This window comes from Halichoeres trimaculatus, unplaced genomic scaffold, assembly GCF_033239565.1.
Source record: "Halichoeres trimaculatus isolate MK-OKI-2021-1 unplaced genomic scaffold, fHalTri1.1 fHalTri1_scaffold_20, whole genome shotgun sequence".
Lineage (NCBI taxonomy): Eukaryota > Metazoa > Chordata > Actinopteri > Labriformes > Labridae > Halichoeres > Halichoeres trimaculatus.
In genome coordinates this window covers 13,107,914-13,131,197 of record NW_027437198.1, presented here as the reverse complement: position 1 = coordinate 13,131,197, position 23,284 = coordinate 13,107,914, and the positions used below count along the sequence as shown (strand labels likewise).

General features: G+C 42.3%; 1 protein-coding gene across 1 annotated transcript in view; it reads right to left on the bottom strand.

Moving 5' to 3' along the window:
• The window catches only part of usp43b (ubiquitin specific peptidase 43b), a 76,253-nt gene that overhangs the window by 2,337 nt on the left and 50,632 nt on the right, over nt 1–23,284 (bottom strand). The window contains exons 7-15 of the mRNA XM_074697162.1: nt 16,831–16,993; nt 15,093–15,204; nt 7,310–7,413; nt 5,758–5,835; nt 5,548–5,677; nt 4,083–4,425; nt 1,805–1,963; nt 1,268–1,432; nt 43–1,149 (exon numbers count right to left, since the gene is read on the bottom strand). Coding sequence (XP_074553263.1) covers nt 43–1,149; nt 1,268–1,432; nt 1,805–1,963; nt 4,083–4,425; nt 5,548–5,677; nt 5,758–5,835; nt 7,310–7,413; nt 15,093–15,204; nt 16,831–16,993 — 2,361 coding nt within the window. The remainder of the gene's footprint in view (nt 1–42; nt 1,150–1,267; nt 1,433–1,804; nt 1,964–4,082; nt 4,426–5,547; nt 5,678–5,757; nt 5,836–7,309; nt 7,414–15,092; nt 15,205–16,830; nt 16,994–23,284) is intronic.

The following is a 23,284-nucleotide window of genomic DNA, read 5'->3' as shown; positions in this document are numbered from 1 at the left end:
GAGAGGCAAAGGGAGCTCAATGAGACCTCAGTCTGTGCTTACCCAGGGACGTGGTACTGTAGCGAGTCCGCTGCAGCGTGGCGTAGCTTGGCTTCTCTGACAGCAGCACTCGATGTGAAGGCGGGACAACAACGTCCCCGTTTCTTTGCAGTGATGCACACCTGCGAAACGTCAGGTCCATCTTGGTCTGGATGTTGCTGGAGCTGTGCGCCCGCTTTATTTCCACAGGGTCGTGACCTCCAGCCTTCCCGTTGAGCAGATGGACTTTACAGCTGTGAGCGTCGCAGCTCTGGAGGACAGTGGCCTTCCTGTCCTCTCCCGTGGTCAATGTCCCATTGGACAGAGACAGTTTGGCTGAGTTGCTGCACGCTAACCGTCCCAGGTGTCCGTGGCCATTCATGCGTCTCATGTCGTGCGTTCTGATCGGCGATCCGGGAGCGTCTCTCCTCATGAAACCTGGTTTGAAGAAGGATAAAAGGCTCTCGTGGCTGCGCCCCTCCTGCCCCCTCTGAACCCTCTGGTCCTCAGGCTGGAGGACCATCTGTAACAGGTCTTTATGTGGTCTGGATGGACCCCCTGTGTGGATTTTGGTCCTCCTTAGAGTAGAGTCTCTGCTTTGAGGAGCGCTGTGGCTGATGTGATCCGGCAACAGGGCTTCTCTGTGGAACTGCAGGTCCAGGGTCCGGCCCTGGTCCTGCCTGGCCCTCCTAGAGGACCTGTGCCTCAGAGAGCTGTAGTCCCGTCCTCTGAGGCCATTAACACCTCTCTCTGGTCTGCTCTGCCCCTCAGGGATCTTAGGGGAGTAACAGGAGTCGGAGCTGGGTCGGTCTGTGCAGCTCAGACTGCTGCCGCTGGGCGAGCTGCAGTCCTGTCCCCCCTCGAAGCCTCGACCCTGAGCACTCTTTTGGGGTGGCGTGGCCACCAGGGTAATGATTGGCTCTTTGGTGCATCGCGGCCGACGTCCAGACTCCAGGTACTCCACCAGCTCACCGGGTGGTCTCTGGACGGGGGGTTTGATGCGGTCTTTGGAGCCAAAAGACCAGCGCAGAGGAAGAACTTTACTCAGGGTCTCCTTCGGTTTGTTGGGGGACCTCATGCTCAAGCTGCGGCCCTGAGACCCTCGGAGGAACTGCTTGGCCTCGAACCCATCTACGGGAAAAATATGACTGTCAAAACAACCAAAACAAACCAAAGACGTGTGAAAAGTTCTCTGTCTTTATCAGACGCAGATCCAGACCCTCAACAAGTTTCTAATCCAGGTACTGACTTGTTTCTTGTGTTCTGATGGGTTCCTCTCCAAACACAGGCAGCTCTGGAGACTCGGTGGGCCCTGAAGGCCCAGAAGCAGGTTCTCCTGACCCCACACTGCCTCTCTTACTGCCCCCTGTCAGCCGGACCAGCCAGTGGTCGGAGGTGGAGGAGCTGGTAGATCCTGAAAATGTTAAACATCAAGTAAACTAAGAGAGGAGACCAGAACAGGACGTGTGCAGCAAGAACAGAATCAGAATCAGAGTTTCTGTTGGTCCGAGCACGGAGGCATCACACTGAGCAAGTTTATATAAGAGGTTTGATTTATAAGCTGAAAGCAGAGACCAAAAACCCTGAGGCAGAACACAAAGAAACATCACCAGCAGAGGACAAAAATGTCAGACGCCAGCATTAAAAACTGAAAATGAGGTCTGCTCAAGGTTTGATGATCCTCCCACATTGTTCCCTCTATTGTTCCCCTGTTCTGTGTTTGCCCGGCTCCAGCTGACTGTTATCGAATGAAGAAGCAGCTTTAGAGGATTTGAGCAGGACCGACCTGTGAGCGAGGAGCTGGCAGACCACAGAGGGATGGTGTTTCTTCTCTGATAAAAGAGGATGTAAGCCCCCCGCGTGCACACCTCCGCCTCTGGTACTGGCTCAGCACTGCTGTCGTCGTAGCTGTACCACTGACCGTCCACTGAGTTCCTGCAGAAAGCTGGAGACACGACAGCACACAAGAGACGTTTGAGGACAGGTCTGGTGATTCATTGAGTCTGATGAAAATTCAATATTTCCTCTACTGGATTGAAACAGAGACACAACACTCTGATCTTAACCTCTTATTTTACTGATCAAAGCAGGACTCATACTCATCACTGGGGATTATCTCCAGTAGAGAACAATTAAGGATTACAGGAAGTGCTTTAGCTCAGTTTGACTCATATTGAACAGTTAGATCTCAGTTTGTTTGACAGTAAGTACACTGAAGTCAGTCATGGAGTTCCACAAGGTTTAGTACTCGGCCTGCTTCTTTTCACCTTCATGAGGAAACTCCATAAACTTTCACTGTTATGCAAATAAAACTCAGTTAAATGTATTAATGGAGGCAGAAGAAACCATCAGAGAAATGAAGTAGAAACATGTCTTTAAGATGTAACAATCTGGATGCCAAAATATTTGATACACATCTGTAGATGTTCCTGAAAACAGATTGGTTAATTGCTTGGGTTTCTTAATTGAAGGCTTTCAAAAACAGTTTCCAAGGTGGTTAGTCTTAATTCTGCCCCTCTGGTGCCCCCGTAGTATCTTTATACAATTTACAGTTCAGTAAATATTCCTATTTTCCTCTCTCTGGTGTTTTAGAAAACCCTCTGTCTGAAACACTTTGTTTTAGCTGCCGTCTCTTTAAGACTCCTCACTCCACTCCCCCTGATAGCTATGATTGGCCAGCCCTCTGGAAGCCTGTCAGGGGGCGGGGCTACGGGCCAGACCACGGTGTTTGAGGGGATCCTTATGTGATGAGCTCATTGTTTCAGGAGGATCTTGTAAATATATGGTGCTAGCTTTACAAGAACTCAGTGTTTTGATTGGTTTACAGACAGATGCAGTGATTTATACAGCATATGAATATGTAAAGCAGGGTTGTCCAATTTGGGGCCCGTGGGCCAAAGTTGGCCCACAAGGGTTTTTTTTCGGCCCACTGCTCATGTTTTAATTTTTATTGTATGTATAGTATACTTTTAATTGTTATATTTTCCCACTGCCAGCAGCCTGAGTTTGTCACTCATTATTGATTTATTGGTGCACTTCCTCTCCTGACCACAGATTAACACTGTGTTACATTGGGAGTAGGGCGGTGCTAGTCCTGTCAGCTCAGATCTGGAAGTCCATGACCAGAGAGTGAGAAGATGCAGGGCCATGGCTGTGATGGAGCGTTTGAGACAGTGACAGCTGTGTCCCATATTGCTCAGGTTATATTGCACTAAATGTCTTTGAAGGCATAGGCCTAATATTTATGCCATATGGAATTTCAGTAGTATTCATGCAGTGAAATACAATAAGTAAGAAAAGTGTTTTCATTTTCCAAATTACTTATTTTGCATAGTTACACTATAGACATATTTAATATCGTGCACTGCAAAGTGAATGTTTAGTTTTGGCCCGCGAAACCTCCACCCTGATTCGTTTTTGGCCCTTCATTAATAAGAATTTGGGCACCCCTGATGTAGAGGTTTGAAAATCTGCACACGTATAAACAGAGGTCTACAAATACAGGCTCCAGAGTGTTTCAGCAGAGACACAACACTCAGCAGCAGCCCCTGATAGGAAAAATCCCCGAGCGTGAATGTGCAAAAAGACCCATCTATAATCTCTTTCCCATCATTAGTGCACGAACACCCTGTTCACAATAAACCCAGAGTGATGGACTGATTTCATTTGCTGCTCTGATGAATTCTTCAAGCATGCACAAAAGATTTCATTCTCTCAGCTGAGGCCCTGGAGGAGTCAAAGGAACATGCTGCATATTAAAACCAGAAAAAAACACATCATTTAGAGCCACGCGGAGCAGATCTTTGAAAGCTCAAGGCCTTTGTACTTTTATCAGGATAATATCTGCAAAGCTTGATGGATGTTTTTATAAATATGAAATATGAAAGTGTCTTTTCTTCCTCTCAGGGTCTGTTCTCCCCTCAGAGAACTTAAGATCCAGAGAAGAATTTTATTAGTAGTGTTACTTTCATCTTGGCTGACCTCCAACACAGGATATACTTAAGACTGAAAGGTGTGAGAGAGGAACCAAAATGACCTTCATAACCCTGCATCTCTCTACAGACCTGTGTAATGTCCTCCGTGCATCCCTCCGTGGTGGTTGCACACAGCGTACAGATCGTACAGGAAGTCGGGAGGAGCCAGCTCAGGCCTTCTGGTCTGTTTCCAGCCTGGCTGCAGAGGTGGCTGATGGGTACCGTGCCCGCGGTTCACCATGTGCGGCGTCATGTCCAGGCCGGCCAGAGGAAAGTGCACGAAGGTGGTGAGCTTGTTCCTACGCTCGCCCACCTGTCTGAAGCGCTTCAGGTGGAGGATGAGGATGTCGGGCAGCGTCCATAGGCTCATCTGGACCATGCCCTGCTGCAGCTGCTTGCAATGGGGACACTTCCAGGCGTCATCCGGGGCCAGCTGGGGGGAACAAAAACAGAACAGACAAATGAGGTCACAGGTTTTAACGCAGAAGCACAGTGTGTCTAATTTCAGAGTTAAATCTGCTGGAAATTTTAAGATGATGTTAAGCCATCTGGAGGCAGACGTGTCAGGCTGCAGGTGTTCTGCTTGATGCTGGTTGGATTGTCACTGATTTGTTCAAAGTTTTCCTGCTGTAGTTCCTCCCCCCGAGTTCAAAGTTTTTTCCATAATCGAGCAAAGGGATGAATACTGAGACTTAAGAGTACAAATAGAGTACAAATTCTTCCAGGGTTAAAAAAAAAAATCAAATTGGAGAGAAGTATGTCAGAGGCTTTTAAAAACCTTTTGTGCATATGAACTAAAAATTGCTCTGAGAGCGGGTTTCAAAGTTTTTTGGAATAAAAAGTAATTGGATGCTCGAAAAACACATTTTATTTGTCTTTAGATCTTTTTACCTCTCTTATCCCTTAAAAGGTGGTTGCAGAGGTTGAAAAGGTAGCACTTCTGTTGGGAATAACACACCTCAAGAAGTCATAGCTAAGTGGAGCTCTTGAAAGCAGCTCTGTGTAGTCTGGACTGAATGTAACCTCTCCTCTCTCAGAGTGTTTTAAATAAATCATTAAAAATTAGAAAAAAGCTTCTAATTGAGAAACTGTGGAATCAATCCAGATACACTGACTGCACTATTTATAAATGTTATTAATGATTTCATATACTTAAAATAAAGAATCATTTAATGGTCAGAATTCTGATATTCTTAAGCCTACAGCTCTACCTTGTGGTGACACAATGAAACTGCAGCAGGAATCAGAAATATTTCATAACTGAATCTCAAAAAGTTATGAAAAACACATCCTTGGAGTTTTATGATCAGTCGTCTCATGATTCTCACCATGACTGATTTCAAAGGACAAGGACTGATGGGACAGTCCAAACTAAACAAGATTGTCTCAGTTTATTAGATGGCTTTAAGTTGAAGTAGATATTATCCTTCTGGAAATGTTTAGAGGAAGCAACCTAGCGCCCCCTGCTGATGATCCACTACTGTTCATGCTTCAACATGCAGATATTTCCCTCCTTACAGAGGTCATTTTGAGGTAGTGATACTGACACACTGACCTGTTCTTCTTTGGTGTACAGCTGGAAACACTCGTCCAGCGTGCAGCTGTACTGCTGCACGTGCTGCTGCTGCTGGTTCCTCACGCTGTCTGAGTCCTTCACCACCTCCTCCCTGATGTTTCCAAACAGGCTGCAGAGAGAAATGAATGTTCAGAGAGAAGACTGAAGAGAGACGGCTGAGATTAACAAGGTCTGACACAAAAAACTGACCAGTCTTTGATTCTGGGCTCCCATTCGATGATGAGCTTCACGTGTGGAGGTCCTCCTGAGCCGCACAGCTTCAGAGCTCTGAGACAGAGAGGTCAAAGGTCAAAGATTCACAGAGGATTTCACCTGGTTTCTGGTTTCAACTGCAATACATCCTTGGAGGGCTAAAGACGCCTACTGTTTTGTTTGAGTGCTCTTGTGATTAGACGTTTTTAACACTAGGTGTCAGCACTGCATCATAACAAAACAAAACTTGAAAGCGCGATGCAGAGATTATCAAGTCAAACTTCAGTTTGACTGCAAAAACAAACTTGCTCCCACATCAGGGGAAAACTTTTAGATTCTTTGAAGTCACAGTGGAGTTTAAAGATCAGGAACTGACACAAGCTGAAGATTTTCCACAATAACTAACTGGGACTTTCTTAGTATTCAAACTTTTTATTCATTTATGATTCTATACGCTACAAAAACAGAAATCTAATCCCGTGTTTCTGTCTTATTTTAGTAAAAAAAAACCAAACTATCTTATTAGACTGAACATGAGCTACATCCAGCTGAAAAGTCCAGAAAAATGGCTGATTTTGAGATATTAAAAGACAAAGATGATGCCTGAAAAATTTCCTTATATTTAGAAATTACACTTATTTTTAAAAACACAACATGTACAAATTTTGTTGACTACTTGGCAGATTTTCCTGCTCTTAACAGATTATTCGGATGTTGTTTTTGTCTTTTAACATCTTGAAATCAGACTTTTATCTGGCCATATCAGCCGAATGTGACTCATAAAGTTTGATAATACAGTTTTGCTGAAGGAAAGACGTAAACACTGCCTTGAAAGTAGTTAACAATTGAGAAATGAGATCAATTAAGAGGTGAAAAAGTGGACTGTCCCTTTAAAAGTTCATTATACTTCATCGTTCAATGGTAAACCTGCTCACCTCTTCCCTAGCCTGTATCACTTAGCGTCCCTGCTCTGTGATGTGGGCTGACTGCAGCCTGGCTCGCGTTGCTGAACTGTCAGAGTCGGATCAGAGTGGTAATTTCAGAGCCGGAGCATGCGGCACATTTGTGTTTGAAAGGATTTTTAAAAGCACTCGTCCCATCAGCGTCATTCAGCTGCTGAATGAACTGTTCCCAGCAGCTGCACAAATCCAAGTCCTTTCAAAACGCCCTCTTTGAAAAAGCCAATCACCTTCTCCGATGAGAGCCATCAGACGGGTGTAATGAAAGGGAGAAAGGTCTGCAGATTCAGGCGGGGCTGGGGAACACAAACTGTCTAACCTTCAGAGCTTAATGGATGAAACGAGATCAGGAATTAAGTTTGGCTTAAGAGACAGATCCATTCATCAGCGACACGACAACATGTCTTTTACAGTCTGCCTGCCTCAGTCTAATGTCACATTAAAATTTATCACATTACATGAAATCTGAAGGAGTCTGCCAGACCATGGGTTACTCCAGGGAACGGTTTGGCCATAATCCTGCTAATCCTGAAACAAAATACCACACTGAAATAATCTTACAACTCTTAGGTGTGATGATGGACCCTCACCTGTCGACAGCAGGGTGGTAGAGAGGCCGTCCATCCTGAGGAGACAGGTAGCTGTAAAATGCTGATCCTCCCACTACACGGATGTTGAACAGCACTCTGTGGTTCTGAAATCAAAGAACAACAAAATTAAAAACATTAGAAATGAGATGAAGTTGAAGATGAAGAAGAAGTTGGTCTCTACGGTATTTTGTTTTTTTTTTGTGCACTGAGGTGGTTTTTACGTCGGCAAAATAAGAACACATCACTCGGCAACAATTCTGTAATCAGTCAAGTTAACGTCTTGGTCTGGAAAATTAAGGCCGTAAAAATGGAGCTACGGTTTTATGAATCCAATATGAGAAGGAAAGAGAGGATTTATCAGAGATGTTAAGTTTTAGATGTCATTAGACAGAAAGTCTGGAACACTCTTAGTTTTTTCTCTTTGTCCTTCTTCTTTGGGATTCTTTCTGCCTAAGGAGGGATTATACGCTCAGTTTTCTCATGATTTAAGAGTAAATAACCTTTGCTTGCTGATTCGATTCACTGAGATCTGTCTCACATTTGTGGATCAGAGAAAGTGATCGCAAGTCAGACTTTAAAACGTCTCCTGTGTTGTCTTTTTCAATGGCTGCTACGTCTGAGTTTTTCTGTACGAGACCTGAAAACTTGGTGTAAAAAACTTTGTATTTGCAGACAACACTTTGATAAACGTGACGTCATGACTGGAATGACTTCCCACACCCACTCCTCTTATTATTAAGCTCCAACTGACATAAATGTGATTTTACTTTCATGTTGCAGAGTTGAGACGTCAAAGCCCAGACACAGACATGCAAGCTGCTCTGTGATTGGTTGCTAAAACTGTCCCGGCACGGAAGGACACAAGAAGAAATAGCTGGTTGCTAATTGTGTAGAGATGCTAACTTCTTCACATCAGGCTGCTCCAACAACAGAGATCGGTGAAAGTTGGGTTTACTCATAAAACAATCTCAACCACCAGGTCATAAGCCATCAGCATCAGTGCATGATTATACCAACAATTTACGCACAAAACTTGAGGCTTGGTCCTGGTTAAGGTTGTCTTGGCACACCCGCCAAATTTGTTTTGGTTTTTTTCCGCCTCTGCATCCCCAGCCAAATTTTGCTGCAGCAGTGAAGCAACAACTGAAGAGAACATTTTTGATTTTTGAGTCCACAGTGGTAAAACCAAAGTTCTGTCAGCTTTTGAAGGAATAATTTGTCGTAAAAGATGATAAAACTGAAGAAAATCAGGCTAGTCTCCGTTATAGTTCTCCGGTGGTCTGAAAAGCTGATGCTGAGGATAAAACCTGAAAGGTCAAACACGGTACCTGTGTTTCTTTCCCCTGTTTAAGCATACTTTTATTACTGTGAGATTGAGGGGCAGTGTGGGAATGAAAGACTGCTTTGCAGAAATGAAAGTGATCTCCTCTAGTACTACAGGAGTCTGCTGTGTAGCTGCTGGCAGAGCTCAAACACAAACACTTGCTCTGAGTCCTGGGGGGAAGGTTTGATCCAGGAGGAGCTCTCTGATGACGAAGATCGAAGCACACAGAGAGATTCTGAACACGCGAAGCCCGAGGAATCCAAACCCTGAGGGGGAGTTATGTAACCCCTCTGCCTCATGTATGGAATATACATTTCTATTTTCAGGTTTCAGTCAGCTGGTGGGTCTACATGCAGAGCTGGGAAACAAAGACTTCATTATCACCAGCTTTTATACGCTGCAGTCGTCAAACTTCCCGCGGTGCTGAGGTGATGTGTGTTACTTTCCAGAGAACTCATCGACTCTCCTGCCCGCTCACTTTCATTCTGCTGAATATAAAAGACGAGTGTAAATATCAGAGCTGTTGTCTTTTCATTACAAGCCTGCTGAGACTCACAGGGACCTCCAATGAAAGGCTTGTGTTTACATGTTAAGACCACCTACAAAGACCTCCAGGTTCACATCCTCTGACTCTTTTTTTAAGTTCTGCAAAATATATTTGATACAATTTCATGTTTTCGAGTTGATTCATTTTTCAAAGAAGCTGACAGCTCAAAGACAGAGTCAACAGATCAACCACATCTTTGTTTGAGTTGTCAAATATTGTAGGAAGGACCAAACGCTGCAGTACCAACAAAATCTTTGGGGCAGTGTTGAGCGTTGCAGAGCAGCAGAACATTGTGAAGAATGGTCAGAAACTAAACACACAGGGCACCAGGATGGCCAAGAAGGCCGCTCTGGTTCAGATCTAACTTGTGTCCTCTTTCCTGCTCATCGCTCTCCCTTCTCTCCTCTTTCTTTCCTGCTCTCTGTCCTGCTCTTTCCAAATAAAGACAAAACAGCTAAAATAATCAAAATAGTGGATACACCATATACTATCAATCCTGTGGTTATGCTGCTTAAACATTTATTTTTCATGTAATGGGACCTTAAAACTTGCTTAGTAATCCAGTGGTGTGCTTTTATTTTTAATCTCTAGCTGTTCTTACATTGATGTGGTTAAAACTGAAATAAAGCTCTGTTAAGACGAATGATCAGCCACAAAACAGTGAAAAAATTCCTGTTTGCACTTTTTACTTCAGTCATTTCAACCCAAATGTTTCCCGGAAAAACAAGAGCACACATTATATTCCTTAGACCTTCCTAGTACACAATAATAATAAAATGCTAACGTTATTTTTTCAATATCATAGCTATTATTATTAAAAGGGGTAGAAAAAAAAATCATTGACATTGGGAATTGGAATTTTTGTTCTATGATTTTTAAATACCAATTTTTGGTTTGAATATCTTTTTATTTCTATTTTTTCAAAATTTAGATTCTTCATCTGGGTCTTTGTTTATAAGCTGGGTTGGAAACTAATTTCCCCAACAGAGGGCAATTTTTTTTTTTTTTTTACTTTTAAGTAATGTGAAGTCAAATTAGATAAATAAATAAATAAATACTATTTTTATTATAATAATGATGATATTAATACTACAAATACAAATACCAACACAAATAATAAAAATAAAATAACAATACAAATACAAATAATAATAATAATAATAATAATAATAATAATAATAATAATAATAATAATAATAATAAAGGCTGGAACAATATGGATTTTTGGGGGTGCAGATTGATTTTTTGATATTTCCAGCCTTTGCAATTTTTAGTTTGCTTTTTTTTTTTTTTTTTTACACCAGACCATGTGAAAAGGTTGAATGATCAGGAGCCATATTTCCCCAAAATGGCACCTCACATTTGAGTCACTTTTTAAGATTTATTCAAGGATCTTTCTTATGTTTCCTTCCTTTGTGATTCTCAGCCCTGCCCTCATTGATTGTGCCCTGTCACCTTTTATATAAATGTCTCTGTCTTGTATTGTTTCTGCCAGTTAGATCCATGATCCTTGAGTCCTGTTTTAACCCTTTTCGTATTGTTCATTTTTCATTTTTGTAAAGACTTCGGTTGTTATGGGGAGCTTTTGTTGCTTTCTCCAACGCGGCTGTGATTTCTGGTTCATCACTTTGTGAGCTTACTCAAATAAAAAGCCTTTTTGATTACCCAGTTGAGCTTTTGAGTCCTTTGTGCCAATCATTGTCAGTCTTCCTCAGAAGTGCTGACAATGAGGTTTGTAGTTGAAACATGTCAAAGTAAAATTATAAAGAAATCACAGTAATCAAGTTACAATAGCACAGCAACACTCAGAATACAGGACATGTGTCAGCTGCCTGGAAACTGTGTTGTCACCACCTGACCAGGTTTAGTTGTTCAATCCATCGCTCTCATCACTGTAGAACTTTCCGGGGGGTTAGTGTGATGAGAGAGGGCTCCCTGTGCAGAAAACTACAGCTCTGTGTGTGATCATGTTGGTGTGTGTGTGTGTTGTTTAACTCAGCAGAGGCAGATGAAGGGGAAGGAGAGGCAAACAGAGGTAAGGGGGACAGGTCTGATGGTGTAAGCACACCTCTCTGTGACTGTGAGCAAGAAGTCGGACTAACAAACGTGACATCAGAGGAGGGGAAAAGCCACCAGGGCTTCTTCTTTTCTTCTCTAAGGGGAACCTTTGTGATGGTTTCTCTCCCTGGGAAAGTCCTCGTCATGCTTTGAACCAAGGTTAATGACTGTGTGTGCTCGGTGAGGGCGGTGTGCAGGGGAATGTTTGTGGCATTGTTTGTGCCTGACGGGGCAAAAGATCTCCAATTACTGCCCATGTGAAGAACACAGGCTGTCATTATGTTGTTACTGTAAGCGCTGTGTGTGTGTGTGTGTGTGTGTGTGTGTGTGTGTGTGTGTGTGTGTGTGTGTGTGTGTGTGTGTGTGTGTGTGTGTGTGTGTGTGAAGCACAATACCTTCCCTGTTTATCTGTTTGCACATTGCCTTGATTCCTGCTGTAAATATAAACGTAGTCTGTCTCCAGACTGAGCTCCAGTGGGTGTTAATGTGTGAACAGCTCTTCTTACAGCTAATATAAGCTCTGTAGATTCTGTAGTGTGTTACGCAGCTGAGCATCTCTCACTAAACGCTTGAATTAGGATGTCAAGTGATGTCGACAGCAGGGAAAAAAAAGGCTGTTAGAGCGGCCGCGTCTTTTGTTTTCATTTCTTTTCTGCAGCTAAAATTAGAATCCACTCGCGAGCGTTTCATCGATTCAGGAAAACTGTGATTCTGTGGAGCGGAGAGATGAAGAGCAAACAGCTGCTGTGAGCGCCGCTCCTTTCATGGCAGAGCCAGGCTCCAGAAAACTGATTATACTGTACGAGCCTGGTTTAATTAAATAGCTGACAGCAGGGGGTACGGAGGAGACTTCAGATTTCCAGCTGAGTTTCTGAAAATGTTGCACCTGACTCCTCTCCTCCTCTATCTCCTGGCTCTCCTCACAGAACACTGAGTCATGAGCCACACGCTGGTCTCCAGTTTCTGTGCTCTAAATAGCTTTTTATTGTAACTCTGGGTCTGCTGTCTGCATGAGATGCTCACTGACGCTTTGGTTAAATGATGAGCGACAGAAAAATGAGTCAGGTGACGGTCAGGTAGGGTTTTCCTCCTGAACCGACCGTCGTATCTCAGACTCTGGTCCAGCGTACGAGCACCTGCACTGAGAGGAAACAGACTCTCTCTGCCTCCAGCTGGCGTTCTGAGCTCTCCCACCTGTACCCATGTGTGGGCACGCTCTGCTCTGTCCGGAGCCAATAAACCTGTCCTGGAACAGGTGCGCCAGCCAGCACAGCAGGAGGGAGCTGTGTCCCCTCTCTGCCTCCGGCCTGTGCTTAAAAACAAGCCCGCCCACGCCACATGGCTTTTTAAATGGAAGTTTTACAAGCATTATGGAACAATTACTGCTGATTTATCACACAGGGCTGAGAGGAGGCTCTGCTACAGCAGTTTTCTTCTTGGGCTGGCTGTAAATAAACCATAAAGTGCTTAATAAGAAAGCAAATAATGATTTATAACAGTGAAGTGAAGCATTGCAGCTGCAGAATTTACAGTGGCTGGAAGTAAAATGACCAGACCCTGGTCTTTACAGCACATTACTGAACATATCCTGGTCTCAGAATTTATTTATAAGTGCCACAGACTTGACAAATTCACAACACATGTACCACTGTGTCTCAGGACAAAGAGCTGCCACAGTATATCTTCATATTTAAGAGCCAGGTCAAGATATGAGAGACCCTGCTGGTCCAAGGCCTGTCAAACATACAGTAACAGACCTGAAACTGTCACTGTGTGCTGATGAAACACTCTTATTTTTCTCTAGCTTGATTTTTTATTCTGCAGACATTTGGCTTTAAATACATGCATTCCTAAGTTTGGTAACACAATGAGTTTTTAATCTGCCAAGTACCGTTAGGTTGATGATTTGTTTTTCTGTCTTTTCTCATGTTCTGAAACATTTGACATGGAAAACAGGACTCCTCCAGAAAGGATTCAAAGTTGTCTCTATTTTTCCATGTATATAAGCTCTATATTTGTAAAAGAGCTAGTTATAACAATGTTTAATGTTACCGTTACGCTAATGATACTCTGATTCACATCACCCTCTCAAGTCTTCAGAGAATTACCAGAAACAGGGGTTCCTCAGGGAAGCATCCTCGGTCCTTTCTATTGCCTTGACTTGTACACTTTCCAGCTTAAAAAGTTAGTTATAATGTTTAATATCACTGTTATAACAATACACAGCTATATTTATCTATACTGCTGAACAAACAGAGCTGTTTCTTTTTTTGTCGATTAATTTACTTTAAAAAATTGGGCAAGAAAGCCAAATATGTGAGAAATTAGCAAGAAATTGAGATCTAGTGGTTGTTTTAAAAAGCTGTGAAGCACAAAGTAGAGTCTCAGTCCATATGAGTGAATAAAAGTTCATCTGTACAATCAAAGAGTTATTTCAGATCTGTTACTTTGATCATTATTTACCTACCACTTCAAACAAGTCTCAAAACAGGTTTTGTGTTGAAGAAGAGCTTCAAAATTGGTCAATAAAGAACATTTTATAAACGTAGAACAAAAAGTAAAGAAATTTGTGTTAGGTAGATTGTTTCTTTGTTGTAACAAACGTTCTTGTTACTACATGTGGGTTGTGCACATTAAAAATTTGCCAAATCTTCTCTGCTAATGCCGAACAGCTGATTCTGCTGTTACTACTGACTCTTGTTTTTATGACCAAATTCAGGCTGCAGATGCTTTTGTTTGACTTTCAAATCATTTTTTGCACTTTATTAGTGATGGATGTATCACTGGGGATGACGGGCTTTTCCAGTAGGCATCTGTTCATGTAGCTCTTGATTGAGCCAAAGCAGTCTATAGGCTTGTTATCAACAATGGCAGATGCGCGCGCAATTTGGGTGCAGAAGCACTGCAGGGTATGATGGTTTGTCAACTGATGTTGGGGAGTTAACCACCAAAAAACAGATTTCTTAACTTAATGTCATCACTTTGACGGACGGCAAAATGCTCCCAGGTTTTTGAAATAGCAGTGAGTGGACAGAAGAGATCAGCAAGTGGACAGATTTTAGGTGGACAGACGTTTTTAGAGGAGAAACCTAGCGTGTACCCAGAGAGGAAACACAACTCTCACTCGATGCTCATGACTGCGTTATCCATGGACACTTATTAGACTGTGACAGACCAGGATGTAAACATCGTTTCATAATATTCCCTAATTTTACTTTGGTCATAAAAACTGTTTCTGTTGATCATAATTTATAGGTTCACTCATTATTTACTTTCTATATTGAGTCCATGTTTGGTCTGAACCTCAGCCCAAAACCAACTTTTTCATTAAATAAACAAAGTCAAATCTGTATTTTGAGAATCAGCAGTTATTATTGCTTGTTTGCAGTCAAACCTGGTTAACTGAGGTTGGATAAAGAATACACATTTAATTATACACACACAGACGTCGCTGGTGTTGTTAACTGGTGACTCTAGGCCGTTAATCACGGCTGCTGTCCACTGAAAATCACCAGTTAGCATGGTCGCTATTAACGCCGAAACACCGGTTGCGCTGTAATGGTCGAAACTTGACAGAAGTTGCCTTTATTGTGTAGTATTGTTTTTGACAGCTGTCCACAGAAAAAAACATACATTTTGATGCTTCTAACAGGTTGAATTTAGTGTTTAAAAAATGCTAACTTGTCTGACTGAATGGAGCTAAATGCTACTTTTGCGGTCGAGATGTGTGCGCTTCTTTAAGATGACGTAGACTGATAATCCCTCTTGATGTTTTTAAGTACTGTGCAAAAGAAAATGATTGATTCTTATTGAATCATTACTTTGTAGTTTCATTGTCAGTGTTTGTTTGTTACCTGTGCCTGAGCTCCATTGATCATCAGGTAATATAGTTTGCTGAGGATGCTCTGCTGCAGCTGGTCCCAGGAAATAGACCGGTCCTCTCTCATGAGGAATGGAGGTCCAAACCTTTATCAGAAACAGAGAAAGAATCTTTAAATTGAAGCTCACGCTCCTCTTTAGCTTCTCCACACACAGCCAGCCCGGCTCACGTGTCTCTCTGTCCCATTGTGATGTAAATATCACATATTAACATTATCTGCGCTGGAGTGGGATTCTCATTACGGGATATCTTTGGAGGGACACAGAGAGATAATCAGGAGTGAGAATGACTGCTGAAGGAGGGGATGACCCTCCCTCTGAAATGATAGCTGCAGTCATCATAACACATATTTAATTGAGGGCAGTCCTCCATTGTATGCTTCAGATTGGTTAGTATGAAAACACATCACGTGTTCGAGCAAAGAGGAAAACAAAGACTCACACGGGCGCCAATAAAATGACTGCAGGGGGCTGTGAAACTGTGGATTCATCAGGAGGAGTAAAACAAATGAAACAGGAGCTTTGTTTGATTGGAAGCAGATATATTTTCCTTCAGACTTATCTGTCATGCTCTCTTAAAGACGCTGAGACAAAACAGCAAGAATCAAACCAATTCTCCCACAAAAAGGTTCCACAGAGATCCTCAAAATAAATTAAAATGGATCGCTGCTCATGATGGTAACCATTAGCGCCCTGTGGTGGCTGCAAGGAGCGTGACACAACACAGAAGAGACAATCTGAAGGAGGAAAAATTTACTCCTAAAGGCTCACAGTGAAATGGTCTCAAAAGATTCTTGTTGGGATTATTTGCTTTTGTAAGTCAAAGAGAGGCATAAATATTATTTCACCACACATTAAATACTCCTCACAGAACGTTTAGACTCTTAGAGCTGTGTTTGCTCCTCCATCACAGCTCACAAAAACAAAAATCTGAGAGCGTTCACACTTTGCTGCGTTTCAGAAATGCACCTTTTGAAAGACAACCAGAGCGAGGAAAGACTAAGTGAGTCCAATGTCATTTTCTTGGCACAGACGAGTCCTCCAGCTGTCATCAGATGAGAGAGGGAGAGAGGTGGGAGGTTTGATGGACGAGGTGTTTGAAGGAGAAACTGACACCAGGACAGGACTGGACTTTCCCACAGCTGAGCTGGTGAGGTCTCGCGTATCGATCTCTCTGCACATTCTTCACACAGATGGATGTTTGATCTCTGTATCATGCCAGGTGTCCCAGTCCTCGGCCAATTGATCTGAAACTCATCTCACAGGGAGATGTGAGTCTGTTCTGTCACAGGAGGTGAACGTGACCCTGACTTGCTCCAGCAGAGCGAGGTTAGACGTGATGTGGAAGGAGTGAAAGGGAGTAGAGCTCAGGTTTACAGTGAGACCAGCGTGGCTCTAACGGTTATTTAGTGGCTGGTCTGGACCAAACTGGTATTTTATTACCTGTTACTCATCAGAATGATGCTTTCAGAAAATAACAGGCCTCTCAGAGTTAATGCTCGGTTAGGATTGTAGGTTGTAATCTGGCTGGTTAATGTTTTCAGCTTTTGTCTGCAGATCAGACACTTTTCTTTTTACTTTGTCGAGTAAAAGCTAAAAAAAAGACTGTCCTCCTGCTCTTCGCTCTCTTTCCTCGTCCCTGTTGCGAAGCTGTCATCAGTCCAGCACAGTGTGATTTCAGGGCTTCTGTAAAGCATTAAGTGATATATTCACCTTACAGTCTGCTGACCCGCTCCAGCAGCATTACACACCAGCAGCAGGATCTTCACAGGGACGCCCTGGTTCAGGAACTCTGATGATAACGCCCCGGATGATGGTAACCTTTGACCCTCAGGACCGGTGGAGTACGGGGACGATGGGAGGCTGTGATGGTAACCTGACAGAGAGAGTCAGAGGAGAACACTTAAAGAGATAACCAAATGAACTAACAGGGAGAAACGCCTGGATAGGTACTATATTTACCGGTCACCTTGTTGTACATCAGAAAAACTCTTTAAAAAAGTGAAAAATGCCTTAATGATTTTTACACACAGAAGAAATTATATAATGCATATTACAACAGAATCATCGAAACATCCAAGTCCTTCGGATAAATATCAAGGCTATCTAGGAAAGTTTGAAAAGAGAAAAAGGTCGAAAACTATTTTGTAACGTAATCACACAACACAACATAACGCGTCATAATCTCAAGGCTATGGAACACAACGTAAACTGTAACTTTGTGTGTTTTGTATTCCAGCGTATCATAATGAAACAAGATTTGACTTAATATAGTATAACTTAAAGTAAACACATTGTAACAAAACGTGATGTAACTTTCGAAAGCATAAAGTAACATTATGTTATGTACAGTAGAGTATCGTATGATAATGTAATGTAGCTTAACAAAATCCAACATGATGCAATTACACACAATATAATGTTTCTTTTTATCATAGTGTAAAGTAACAGATGGTAACACACAACGTTTTTACTTATTGTTAAGTAACACAATGCAACTCAACGCTGCAATGTGCAATCTGAGGCCCCGTTAACATGACAACTTTTCAGTTGAAAACGCTAAAATGCATGGAAACGCAAAGGGACTGAAATAGTGGTAAGCATGCCAGGACTGTAGCTGGTGCTTCAACTGTCTTGTTCAGGGGCCGCCTTTGGGAGATTAGGGTGAATCACAAAAGTTTTGTTGCGTTTCGGCCTCACGTTTCAAGAAAACAGTGTTTCAGCTGACCTAAAACACTAACTTTTGAAAACGGCCTCCAGAGTCTAATTTTTCTGAAACCCTGCCGACACCCTTGCCGTGTGGAAACGCTGTCGTCATGTGAGTGCATTCAACAGTACAACAGTGCCCATGTTATGATGGTCGCGGACTACCGTGTTGTGCTTGTGCTGCTCAATCTGCTGAATCTGCTGACTGTCTTTCAACAAAATGAGTGTCTGTTGTTCTCATAGACTGTAAAAAAACTTCATCTTGCTTGGCTTGAAGTGAAGTCACCAGGAAAACTGCTCCCCCTGGTGGCTGGCTGCAGTATAGGTCAAAAAATCCAACTCTCCAGTCATTCCAGACGGGCTGTGGTCGAACTTTAAAAAATTAATACTCCTTGAAGAAATGTTTCTCACGTCTGATTGTTGTGGTGATTTGAAGACATAATTTGGCTGTCTTGTATTTAAGTCCTCTTTTTTCTTAAACGTTTTGTTTTCATTAGTTATACAAGGTTAAAAACAAGGTTTTACATCACGTTTAACAATGATTGATTGATTGATAAAAGAAAAATATTTTTGTCACCTGGCTCCACTCAGATTCTCCACTCACAGTCTCTACTGCACAGATTCTGGCTGCACAACTGCTACAATGGCTGCGCCAGTGACGGGGATATTTTGGCTTCAAAACCGTACAATGGTAAATGGCGTAGCCACTCTGTCCACTCTGTATACAGTCTATGGTTGTTCCACTTCTGCTCTTAGTGTTCCCATATACACCAGAAGATTGGCTCAACTCCACTTTGGTGGAGATCTCCCAAAAGCAGCTTCTGGACAAAACAGTCATAGCGCCACCTACAGGCCTGCCATGCTTACTACAGCATTTTTAGTCCCTCAGTGTTTCTGTGTAAAAGCTGATTTTTTTCACTGGGTTTTAGCGTTTTCAGTTGTGTCGTGTAAACGTGGCCTTTATGTGTTTGTGTTACAGTGATCAAATCCTGGTATCATGGCAGCAGAGAGTTTAAGGAGGAAAAAGTGAAACTGATAAAAAAAATACACCCCTCATCATTAACCAAAATTCACTTTGATAAAATATCAAACTATTATAAACTTAGTCAAACTACACATTGTAAAAAATGATAAAAAAATCAGGTCATCAAATACTCAGTGCCTGTGTCAGACTATCCTTTATTTTTACTCTTTATTCTCTAAACCCTAAGTGCTCTCCTGTTCTGTGGTCATAAAAATAAAGAATAACACTCTTCAGAGACAGGATCACTGTGTCTTTGTAATTCCTGCGGCTGCTGACCAGATTTTAAACTGCTCTGATGAACCTCCAGAGGAGGACAGACTGATGGTTTCAGAGATGAGTCACTGATATCTGACAGCGTGACGTTTGTGATTTCCAGCCTCCCCCTGACAGGAAAGTGAGCCGATGTCACATCATGAAAAACTTGATCATGAAACCTAACACCTCGAACAAGCAGAGAGAAGGAGAGCTGAGATATCTAAAGTGGCGAGACAGCAGCTTTCTATTTGGGGAACAGTGATTCAGAGGGGAGAACAGATGGACCAATGGCTGCCTGCACTCTCAGCAGGAGGTATTATCTGATGCAGCTACTGCCCCACATCCTGTCCTGGTGGGGTGCCAGGCAGCGCCACTCCTCTGAGGAGTGTGACTGACTGAGCGAAAAGCTGTGATTAGAGGATCCCTGGGAAACATGACGTCAGTGCAGATTTGCTCTCAACCTCTGGGTTCAAGACGCAGGTAGGCCTCAGAAGTTAACTGTGATAAATCACACAGCGAGTACGACTCACAGACGCCCAACAGAGGGGATCGATGGAGTGAAGAGGCTCTGCTTTCCCCAACCGTTATAATAAACACTGTTTGACACATGTGAAGCCTGATTCATCACTGACAAAGCAAATACCACTGTTAAATAAAAACTTTTGATTAGATTATATTCATTAACTTTAATAATCCCTGTGGAAACAAACACAAATAAATTCTGATATTAAGCAGACTGATGGATACACAAGCTGAACAGAGGAATGAAAAATTGACTTCATAAAAATATAACAGTTACTCTTACAGTTACCCCTTACTGCCTAAACTAATTAACAGCTATACAAATAGCTTGTTTTTATGTGTTTTTGCATTCTTACAGATGTTAAATAAGACATAGTGAATCTGATACAATCTTCAGTGTGTGTAGAATATGAATCAATAGGTATAAATTAGATACACAGGTCATTTCATCTGCATCAAGAGCTAACAGGGTATGTTGCAAATTTGCAACAACGGGCATCAATAGAATAGAATAGAATAGAATAGAATAGAATAGAATAGAATATTCTGTATTGATCCCCTTGGGGGAAATTTTTGTTAATGTATATAACATGCACGTGGAAAAATATCTTAAAAAGAGATGTTGAGTTAATAAATGATTTAGATTGTCTTTAGAGCCAAGTAAAGCATCACTTAATGTTTTTGTTAATTTGATCTAGTTAAAGCTGTAAAAAGCTGCATTTCCTCAAATGTTTACTCGGGGAAGTCCCAAAAGACAAAGAATCCTCATTAGAGCTTTAAATATAATTCTGTTTTGACAGCAGACATCTGTATGTTCATAGCCTTGGACAAAAGGTTGAGGTTGCTAGGCACCGCCCTGTTGGCTATGGCTGCCTTTTGCAGCAGCTCTCTCTTTTTTGTCCGTTTCTTGTAATTTTTTTAATCTCTTTTTTGTAATTTTTGTATTTGGAGTGGATCATTACTTTGTATGGCTCATTTGTTGGTCATGGACACCAAACTTGTTGTGGCTTCAGTGATATTTTTTACTACTTTCCCCCTGTGTTTGTCTGGAGATCCTACATGTAACCATGGCTGCATTATTTACATGTGAACTCAGCTGTTAGCAGTCTGTAGCATGTCAATGCTAACTGGTGCAAGGCCTGATGTCTTCCCACAAGGTGAGGAGAAGGAGGTGAGGACGACGTGCTGGTTCTCAGGTGTGAGCTAAGAAGTGACGACATGGACCTGTCCTTCCATCCATTGTTATCGGGATCGTAAGATCTATCTCCAATAAGATGGACGAGCATCATGCTATTCACAGACATGGCTAACGGAGCTTACATCAGACACCAATGCCACATTGAAAGAGCTTCACCTGCTGTGAGCAGACAGGCTCTAGGAGACAGAGACTGAACAGACTGCTGAAGAAGCTCAGTCCTGGACCCTGTGGAGGTGGAGGCTGGCTGAACTGGAGAATGATGATCAAGCTGTCATCATCTATTTTCTTATGGACCTTTTTGCACTTTTTATACACTTTCTTACTTTTGTTTTCTTGATTGCTGCTGTGACTTCAATTTCGTTGTACTTGTTACAATGTCAATGACTTTTTTTTGTTTCCATGATGCTTGTATTTTTATGTTGAGGCTTGAGTTTTTATTTCTGAATAGTTGACAGAAAGTTGGGTACAATATATGGTTGTCTTAAGCCAACTTTCTACTGCTTTCTAGATTTATTAAGAGTTAGGTCAAATGATCATTTTCAACACGGCAACCACCACAGTTAACTGCTATCTCCCTTTGCATCCCTCCCTGAGCCCCTCTTTGCTCAGCCGGTGTTAGTGTTCAGAAACGGTTCCACAACAAGACCATATCCTGCCAGAATCAGCCTCGACACTCTTATAACGCCAGGTTGGGAGAGATTTTTTGATACGCTCTATGATGCCTTTCCCCTGTCCCTGCAGAACTGTAAAAGCTGTAAGCTGTGCACTTAATGAAGGGCAAGACCTGTTCAAAATTAATCCATGTCTACATTTGCAGAAGGTGGAACATGAAAACTCTGATTGCAGAGTCCTGACCCTGAGAGAGGGTGTAATGATAAGAGCCCACAGCTTTCATTTATTAATGTCGCTCTAATCAGGCATGTGATAAAACACATGCTGTAATTTACATCGTTTCACAGCCGCAGGAATGATTTATAGGAAGAGAAATACCCTTTAAATGTTCAGGGAAACATGTTCGTAAAACAGCAGCGCACACACAGAGGTCACCTCGGCTGAGATTTACTCTGCTCAGGGATGCTGGGAGGACACCTACCTCTGTCACTGCTCATTAAATCAGCTTTTTATGGCTGCCTGTCAGAAACAGCACTGTTTCTCTGCACTTTTTATAGCTGCCTCCTGCTTTTTTTTTAACCTTGTTTACAGGGTGAATAATGGAGGGAATATGATATGTGTGTGCGTGCGTGTGTGTTTGTGTGTGTGCCAGAGAGTCTCCACAGCATGTGAAAACAACATTGTAAAAAGAGTAACACAGCAACAAAAGTGAACTTTTTACAGCCGACATACCTGTGGATTCTAATCTCTCACCATCAAAAAGCCTCGAACTAATTCAGAGAAACCACAGGAGCCCGTGAAGTCATTTCTCTGCACTCTGAGGCTTTCTGCTCATCACACAGACATACGGGATGAACCAGACTAAACACCAGCAGACCATGTGAAAGCCTATAATTAAACACCTCTGCCTCAACAGGGATCTACTGCAGCGACGTCCCCCCTCACATCCCATTAGCTGTCTACACCGTCATGTTCAAGGTCTCAGAGCAGAGAGAGTGCTTATAGAATTTAACTTCAAAGGAACAATATGGAAAGTAGGAATGTAGCATCAACGTAACAATAGAATTTAACATCAAAAGAACAACAAAATATAACATGTAAGACACAATAGAGCGTAACATCCTAGGAACAAAAGAATGTAACATTAAGGAACAACAGAATGTACAGGGTGGGCCAGAAAGATTTACCCATCGTATATCTCTATTTTGTTTGCTTAGCTTTTGTCCTAGAAACTTAACATTTTAGATAGTTTCTCTTAAAAGGCATAGCTTTTGATATACCTGAGTTCATTTGTTTACTCCTAATGATTGTTGAGTACGGCATCGAAGGGTAAGCGCAACCAGATTGTGGCCTTGAAGGAGGCTGGACTGACAACAATGCAAGTCATGAAAAAGATGAATGTTTGTCGTAAGACTGTCTACAATGTCATGAAACGATACAAGGAGACCGGCAATACCACCAGCAAGCCAATCCCTGGAAGAAAACGTTCAGTCCGGACCAAAAGGGTTGTTGAGATGGTGAGGAAGAGAATCCAAAGGAATCCTCGCAGGAGCATGAGGGCAACAGCAAAGGAAGTGAACATCTCAAGAACTTCACTGAGAAGAGTCGTCAAACAGGATCTCAGACTGAAAGCACTAAAAATGCAACACAGGCAACTGATTTCAGCCGCTTCGAAGAAAAAACGGCTTGACAGGGGGAAAATGATGCTGCAGGAGATCCAGAGTGCCGCAGACAAAGTCCTGGTTTGGTCTGATGAGAAGATCTTCACGGTTCAGGCAGTGGTCAAATCCCAGAATGACAGAACTCATTTCGTCGTCAGAAGCCAGCTGGAGTCATGGTGTGGGCTGCTG